Source organism: Triticum aestivum, chromosome 6A (assembly GCF_018294505.1).
Source record: "Triticum aestivum cultivar Chinese Spring chromosome 6A, IWGSC CS RefSeq v2.1, whole genome shotgun sequence".
NCBI classification, from domain to species: domain Eukaryota; kingdom Viridiplantae; phylum Streptophyta; class Magnoliopsida; order Poales; family Poaceae; genus Triticum; species Triticum aestivum.
In genome coordinates, this window is record NC_057809.1 from 200833549 (window position 1) to 200842266 (window position 8718).

The window sequence follows — 8718 nt, forward strand, 5'->3', positions numbered from 1 at the left end:
TACAACATATTTGCAAAGACAATTTAGACTATGTTCATGATAATTGAGTTCATTTAATGAACTCCTACTCAGATAGACATCCCTCTAGTCATCTAAGTGAAACATGATCCGAGTCAACTAGGCTGTGTCCGATCATCACGTGAGACGGACTAGTCAACATCAGTGAACATCTTCATGTTGATCGTATCTTCTATACGACTCATGCTCGATCTTTCGGTCTTCTGTGTTCCGAGGCCATGTCTGTACATGCTAGGCTCGTCAAGTCAACCTAAGTGTTTTTGCTGTGTAAATCTGGCTTACACCCGTTGTATTCGAACGTTAGAATCTATCACACCCGATCATCACGTGGTGCTTCGAAACTACGAACCTTCGCAACGGTGCACAGTTAGGGGGAACACTTTTCTTGAAATTATAGTGAGGGATCATCTTATTTAAGCTACCGTCGTTCTAAGAAAATAAGATGTAAAACATGATAAACATCACAGGCAATCAAATAGTGACATGATATGGCCAATATCATTTTGCTCCTTTTGATCTCCATCTTCGGGGCTCCATGATCATCGTTGTCACCGGCATAACACCATGATCTTCATCATCATGATCTCCATCATCGTGTCTTCTTGAAGTTGTCTCATCATCTATTACTTCTACTACTATGGCTAACGCTTTAGCAATAAAGTAAAGTAATTACATGACGTTTATGTTGACACGCAGGTCATAAATAAATAAAGACAACTCTTATGGCTCTTGCCGGTTGTCATACTCATCGACATGCAAGTTGTGATTCCTATTACAAGAACATGATCAATCTCATACATCACATATATCATTCATCACATCCTTTTGGCCATATCACATCACAAGGCATATGCTGCAAAAACAAGTTAGACGTCCTCTAATTGTTGTTGCAAGTTTTTACGTGGCTGCTATAGGTTTCTAGCAAGAACATTTCTTACCTATGCGAAAACCACAACGTGATATGCCAATTTCTATTTACCCTTCATAAGGACCCTTTTCATCGAATCCGATCCGACTAAAGTGGGAGAGACAAACACCCGCTAGCCACCTTATGCAACTAGTGCATGTCAGTCCGTGGAACCAATCTCACGTAAGAGTACGTGTAAGGTCGGTCCGGGCCGCTTCATCCCATGATGCCGCTGAATCAATATAAGACTAGTAACGGCAAGTAAATTGACAATATCGACGCCCACAACTGCTTTGTGTTCTACTCGTGCATAGAAACTACGCATAGACCTAGCTCTGATACCATTGTTGGGTAACGTAGCAGAAATTCAAAATTTTCTACGCATCACCAAGATCAATCTATGGAGTAATCTAGCAATGAGGGGAAGGAGAGTGCATCTACATACCCTTGTAGATCGCTAAGCGGAAGCATTCAAGTGAACGGGGTTGATGGAGTCGTACTTGTCGTGATCCAAATCACCGATGATCCTAGTGCCGAACAGACGGCACCTCCGTGTTCAACACACGTACAGCCCGGTGACGTCTCCTACGCCTTGATCCAGCAAGGGGAGAAGGAGAGGTTGGGGAAGACTCCATCCAGCAGCAGCACGACGGTGTGGTGGTGGTGGAGGAGCGCGGGACTCCAGCAGGGCTTCGCCAAGCACTACGAGAGACGAGGAGGGAGAGGGGTAGGGCTGCGCCAACAGGGAGAGCAAATCACATGTGTTGGGCAGCCCCAAACCTCAAGTATATATAGGGGGAGGGGAGGGGTTGCGCCCCCACCTAGGGTTCCCTCCCTAGGGGTGGCGGCAGCCCCCAGATCCCATCTGGGAGGCGGCCAAGGGGAGAGAGGGGGGGGGGCGCACCTAGGTGGGCCTTAGGGCCCATCTGCCCTAGGGTTTGCCCCCTTCCCCTCTTGGAGGCACCTTGGGCCTTGGTGGGAGGCGCCCCAGCCCACCTAGGGGCTGGTCCCTTCCCACTATTGGCCCATGTAGGCCTCCGGGGCTGGTGGCCCCACCTGGTGGACCCCCGGACCCCTCCGGTGGTCTCGGTACACTACCGGTGATGCCCGGAACACTTCCGGTGGCCAAAACCATACTTCCTATATATTAATCTTTACCTCCGGACCATTCCGGAACTCCTCGTCACGTTCGGGATCTCATCCAGGACTCCGGACAACATTCGGTAACTGCGTGCATACTTTCCCTATAACCCTAGTGTCATCGAACCTTAAGTGTGTAGACCCTACGGGTTCGGGAACCATGCAGACATGACCGAGACAACTCTCCGGCCAATAACCAACAGCGGGATCTGGATACCCATGTTGGCTCCCACATGTTCCACGATGATCTCATCGGATGAACCACAATGTCAAGGACTTAATCAATCCCGTATACAATTCCCTTTGTCTAGCGGTACGATACTTGCCCGAGATTCGATCGTCGGTATCCCGATACCTTGTTCAATCTCGTTACCGGCAAGTCTCTTTACTCGTTCCGTAACACATCATCCCGTGATCAACTCCTTGGTCACATTGTGCACATTATGATGATGTCCTACCGAGTGGGCCCAGAGATACCTCTCCGTTACACGGAGTGACAAATCCCAGTCTCGATTCGTGCCAACCCAACAGACACTTTCAGAGATACCTGTAGTGTACCTTTATAGCCACCCAGTTACGTTGTGACGTTTGGCACACCCAAAGCACTCCTACGGTATCCGGGAGTTTCACAATCTCATGGTCTAAGGAAATGACACTTGACATTAGAAAAGTTTTAGCATACGAACTACACGATCTTTGTGCTAGGCTTAGGATTGGGTCTTGTCCATCACATCATTCTCCTAATGATGTGATCCCGTTATCAACGACATCCAATGTCCATGGTCAGGAAACCGTAACCATCTATTGATCAACGAGCTAGTCAACTAGAGGCTTACTAGGGACATGGTGTTGTCTATGTATCCACACATGTATATGAGTTTCCTATCAATACAATTCTAGCATAGATAATAAACGATTATCATGAACAACGAAATATAATAATAACCAATTTATTATTGCCTCTAGGGCATATTTCCAACAGAAACGTCAATGCAGTAGCCCCGAAGACTCAGGTTGGGCAACATGACCGACTTGAGGATCGAATCTCCTCAGGAACTACCTCAGCGGAGTAGCGGTATTTCGGCACAAGTAGCCCCTAGCTTGGTTTTGGGGGATCCGTTGGTCAACCTGACAGACGCTGGTCTAGAATATAATTTAGCCGACCAACGACATCAGTGCAAAAATCGCCCAAACTCGGTACTGCAGGACCATCGATCAACTTTCGTCGACAATAGTTGGACACTTCAACATACTATCATATTTTCAAAGATGTACAAAACCTGTTTGTGCATGTCGCAAACTAGCTCATAGGCAATCCAATTGTTCTCTTTTACTCCCTCCATTGTAGAATATTAGGTGCATCAATTTTCATGCAAGTCAATCTTATGTATGTTTGACAACCCACGATGTGACCTTGGTGGTTGGATCTAACGACGGCGACGCTTGCTAGTAGTTCTCTCCTTGGAGGCATCGTTTTTGAAGAACTTTTCTCTTGGTCCTTGTGTTGTCAAGAGATGTTTGGCACCGATGGTCACTGTTGTATATCGTCGATCAATGTTTTTCATTCCTTCGAGTTTTTTCTTTTCTCCTTTCCCCCAGGCGTAGCTTTGGTCTTGCATGACTTAGCTCGTTGCCGGCGTGATCGTTTGTGTTTGTGTGTTGCGTTGGTTGTGTGGTTATGAAGACACGGTCTGCTCGTTGCCGGCGTGATCGTTTGTGTTTGTGTGTTGCGTTGGTTGTGTGGTTATGAAGACACGGAATGTGTACTCAGATTATATTTTTGATGCTACATTATGTTGAATGAATAACATCTTTTATCAAAAATGTATGTTTGACAAGATTTCAATATCTACAATACATAATACTTTTTGCGATTGAATCTAATGTATTGGATACTGATACTTTTTTCTAGAACTTGTCATTATTTTGGAACGGGGAAGTAGCTTCTCTAGTCTAGCTTCTATGGATCGAAGGCTTTGTAGCACCTCCACCTCGTTAACTAAATACCAGTGAAGTCAAACTTTGCAACTAAATACCTCGTTAACTAAATACTCCCTCCATATTAGGTTTCTTGAGTCAAACTCTTCAAAGTTTATACAAAGAAGTTATTAACATTCACAGCACAGGCACGGCTGCAACTCGTACGTAGATACTCCTATACGTGGTAAGAAAACAGACCATATGCAGGCAGATTGCGTAGCTAATTCAACGAGTTCGATTATCAAACATTTATACGTAGTTAATTATGCTACCACATGCGTATCTTAAAAACTTTGTTAAACATGGAACGACATAAGTTACAAGTCCAGCAACGTGCAGTTACACGCTTCCACAGCCTCAGCAAGGCGGAGAAAGCTCCCACAGCTTCCGCAAGGACATTCTTCTCATTGTCCTTGCTTCCACAGCCTCAGCAAGGCGAAAGGTCGGGTCCTCACTTCCACAGCTTCCGCAAGGACATGTTCTTCTCATTGTCCTTCTTCATCACCTTGGCCACCGCCATCTCGAAGTCCTCCTGCGTTACGTGCACCCTTCTCTCACGGAGAGCAAACATTCCGGCTTCGGTGCAGACCGCCTGAATAACAAAGGACAGAAACCAGAGTGAACAACTTCATATGAAAGGAGCAGGGATGTTGTGCACATGATGGTGTTGTCAGCCGTGAACAAGGAAATGCAAAAAATGCAAAGTGTTTTTAAGTAAAGTCTTAATATACTACTTCTGCGTATATATACAAAAATGTTGCTAACCAGATAATGCAGAGAGATATTTAAACAGACCATTCTGCTTGTTTTTTCAGAAACCAAATTCGAACTCAACAAACAGCTAACAACATACAGTTAACCAACTATTCAGGCCCTCGAAACCATAATTAAAACTAATCTGGTGTTAGGTTAATAGGTGCAGAGCTACATAGAAGAACTAGGAACGGCCCTCAGAAGGGATCATTCATGAACAGGTTCCAAAAATGGATCAGCAGGAGGAGACTATAACATGAGCATGCTTCTCAGCAATCAAAGCTCAGGTGCATGGTGCAATATTCATTTTTTGCAAGAGATTAAACATTGTTCAATTATATTTTTTGGTTATATAAGCAAAGGCACTAAACAGACCCAAATTGAGAAAACTGAAACATGACGTAGCATATAATGACCAGAGATTTATGTAGACTAAACCAACCTTTAGCTCAGCTCCGGAAGCGCCATTCATCTTTCCCGCAATCTTTTTCAGATCAATTCCACGCATCAAGTTCATCCTTCTTGAATGAATCTTCAAGATATCACCTCGTGACTGAAGGGCAAAAGATTAAGCACATTGTCAGCCCAAACAAAATCATGCAGAATCATCAAGCATTATATGTTAAAAAGTATGAAGCACATACATCCTCATTAGGATTTGGAAATTCAATCTTCCTGTCTATGCGGCCAGGCCTCAAAAGGGCTTGATCCAAGATGTCTATGCGGTTTGTTGCCATCAGAACCTGCACCGAACACATACAGGGCATCATGATAGTGTTGCTCCATATATATATATATATATTTAAGACACAGAAACAACAATTATTAAGTACAGCATACCTTAATTTTGTTTGATGCTTCAAAACCATCAAGTTGGTTTAGAAGCTCAAGCATGGTCCGTTGCACTTCACTATCACCATTGCCAGTTCCAGACTCCATTCTAGCAGATCCAATGGAGTCTATTTCATCCATGAATATAATAGATGGTGCATGCTCCCTGCAATAATTTAACCAAACAATTAGCCCATCAACAGAGGATGCACGTGGAACATATTTCATATCGAAGGCAAATAATTCTAGCTGTTAACCTTTTACTTAGCTTACCTAGCCATAACAAAGAGTTCACGAACCATCCGGGAGCCCTCACCAATATACTTCTGAACCAACTCAGAACCAGATACCCTGATGAAGGTACAGTCGGTGTGATGAGCAACTGCACGTGCCAGTAATGTTTTGCCTGTCCCTGGTGGTCCATAAAGGAGGACACCCTGCAAAAGAAGAGAGTAAAATTTTCTGCTAGGTATATCAATGAATGAACTAATTAAGACAATTCTTCTAAACAATCAAACCTTTGGCTGCGCAATTCCAAGGCTCTCAAATAACTCAGGATGTTTGATAGGAAGCTCGATGACCTGAAAATGGAGTTCATGAGTCAGATGGCAAACACGATACAATGACAACGCATCCAAATTCTAAACAGACCTCTTTGATCTCCTTGATTTGCTGATCAAGACCTCCAATCATATCATATGTAGAATCTGGGACCTTCTCAACTTTCATAAGATTGACCAGTGGATCAACTTTGCTTGGAAGGACCAAATGAAGCATATAGCTATCATTCCGAAGAGCAACTCTTGTTGAAGGTGTGATTTTTGTGATATCGATGCTCTTATCAATATCTACTACATATTTGCCTTCTGGATGCACCTGAACAATTACATCTGAAAGTTAGAGACACTTTGATGGCGAAAACATTATAACTCAGAGCAGACTGCCAGACCAATAAACCCAAAAGAGCGGCAAAAAACATGAATAGAGCACAATCACCAAGACAATAAAAATATCTCCAGCAGACTAACAGCCAAAAGCTAATAAAGGAAGCAGCCTATCACTCCTCCTCACTGTGTATGTGTGATGTTTGAATTCATTTGAAAATCTTAAATAAGTCATAAGCCCAACTAATAAAGAGCACTGATGAGATCTTACAACTTGTACCTTTGTCATACAGATAAAGTACAATAGTATTAGGCAATGTGTAAAAGAAGAAATAATTTACCTTAACTAGAACCTTTGATTTGCCCATGACCTTCACCACCTCACCAACATAAGAGCCAGGCTCTTGGAGTAACTGTAGCTCTTCCCTAAGCATTCTAACTGCAACACAAAAAAAATCGAGCCAATTTAGAGGAAGCACTAGATGAATAGCTCATGCAAAGAAGAAGCGCCACTCATTGAACCAAGATAGGAAGAGTAACTTGAATCCTTAATAGTATTCCTATGCTGCTATACATCGTCATGGCTCAATTGCACAGTCCAGTTGTTCAAGAAAAGTCATGTTTTAGATTATTCCTACCAAGAGTATGTATGCATGACAGTAACAAAAACACAAATTTCTCACAGAAAAAGCCATATTGAACAAATGGATAAAATTGGGAGAATCTAGCTATTGAAAAATAGTCATGTTTTGGATTATTGGTACCAAGAGTATGCATTAGAGTAACAAAAACACAAATTTCTCAGCCAAAAAAAGCAATATTGAATAAATGGATAAAATTGGGAGAATCTAGCTATTGAAGAGAAAGATTTAAGGCATGAGATAAACAGTGTTCTGTTCCTTTTGTGGTTCAAAACAAAATCACACTAACTAGAAAATAACAGGGCATCTTCCAACCTAGATTATTATTAACGAAAGGTGAATTTTTTTTTAGAAGTTCTACATATCGGCACAGACAATCACCGGTTGCCCAGTGACTAGACTAAATATTGCACATTTTGCTAAGATTATGCGCACGGAGCAAAGCTAGGGTTCGACTAATGCGATCCAATGGTTCACGAAAAAGCCGATGTCGCTAGGGTTTGGGGGCGGCGCTAGGTGAAGAATCGAGTAAGGTCACCTCGGGAGTTGAGGTCGTTGCGCTGGGCCTCGAGGCGGTTGAGGTTGTGCGTCTTCTGGCGGATCTGGAGCTGCAGGTCGTGGATGTGCTGCAGGTAGTACTGGCGCAACCCCTCGCCTCCGCCACGCGCGCCCTTGGCCGACTCGTCGCCGGACGCGGCCGGCGGGGGCTTCGAGATGTCCATCGCCACCGTCGCCATGGAGCTGGGGTTTGGTTTGGTTTCTTCTGCTTGCGGTCGACGAAAGCTTTATTCCTCGGCCTCTTTCTTCTTGCGGCGGAAGAAGAAAGCTTTTTTTCTTCTCGGCCCGGAAGCGGAGTGGGTTGTTTGGGTTGGGTCTGGTCCGGTCTGGTGCCGCTGGCTCGCTATGTTCCTTTCATTATAGTCGGTTCCTGCGAGGATGTGAGGCCGAGTCGGTCAAGTGTGTGGACTCTGGACAATGATGGAGCCGAGTCCGTGACAGTCACTGATTCATTGCACGCGGTAAAATCAAAACTCTGTGTGCATTTTATATCAAAAAAACAATGAACAATACGTATAAAAAACTTTGTGTGTTGCAGCGGGAATTTTTTTTGTGACTATTCAAAGTTCAAATCGATAGGGATAGGTGACCCTATAACAAAGCAATCCAAACACGAATTGCCCAAACTTGATTTAACATAGTAGTGTATAAGATAGCCATGCTTAAGAGCATTGGCACAAAATTTGAGCAAAACGACGAATAAAAAGGATATTGAAGGGTTAAATTATTGCTGCTGCATTGGACTTCTTTGATACTGGACCATAGGCCCGATGAGGTGAATGATACGGCGATTGTTCTAATTCCAAAGTTCCACATCCGAAGGGGCTAAAGGATTTTAGGTCAATTAGCTTGTAATGTCATATTATATATATATATATATATATATATATATATATATATATATATATATATTATTTATATATATAAGTGTTTGGTTAACCGATTGCTTCCCATTTTGTCAGAGTTAATATCGGAGAACCAAAGTGCATTTATTTCAGGATGGTTG

At 43.3% G+C, this 8718-nt stretch overlaps 1 protein-coding gene across 1 annotated transcript; it reads right to left on the reverse strand.

The window, feature by feature from the left end:
- Nucleotides 1–4262: 4262 nt before the first annotated feature.
- Nucleotides 4263–8043, reverse strand: LOC123127263 (26S proteasome regulatory subunit 8 homolog A). Its single transcript, XM_044546888.1, has 9 exons — nt 7693–8043; nt 6855–6952; nt 6281–6505; nt 6148–6210; nt 5903–6066; nt 5639–5795; nt 5443–5541; nt 5241–5351; nt 4263–4637 (listed from the first exon to the last, which is right to left on the reverse strand). The coding sequence occupies exons 1-9, from the start codon at nt 7889–7891 to the stop codon at nt 4497–4499; spliced, it is 1257 nt and encodes a 418-aa protein (XP_044402823.1). The 5' UTR covers nt 7892–8043; the 3' UTR covers nt 4263–4496.
- Between the last annotated feature and the right edge of the window lie 675 nt (nt 8044–8718).

Coding starts and splice junctions, on each gene's coding strand:
- LOC123127263 (XM_044546888.1), bottom strand. CDS start 7,891: ATGGCGACGGTGGCGATGGACATCTCGAAGCCCCCGCCGGCCGCGTCC. Junction 6,506..6,854: donor AATCAAAGGTTCTAGTTAAG/GTAAATTATTTC, acceptor GTAATTGTTCAG/GTGCATCCAGAAGGCAAATA. Junction 5,796..5,902: donor GAACTCTTTGTTATGGCTAG/GTAAGCTAAGTA, acceptor AAATTATTGCAG/GGAGCATGCACCATCTATTA.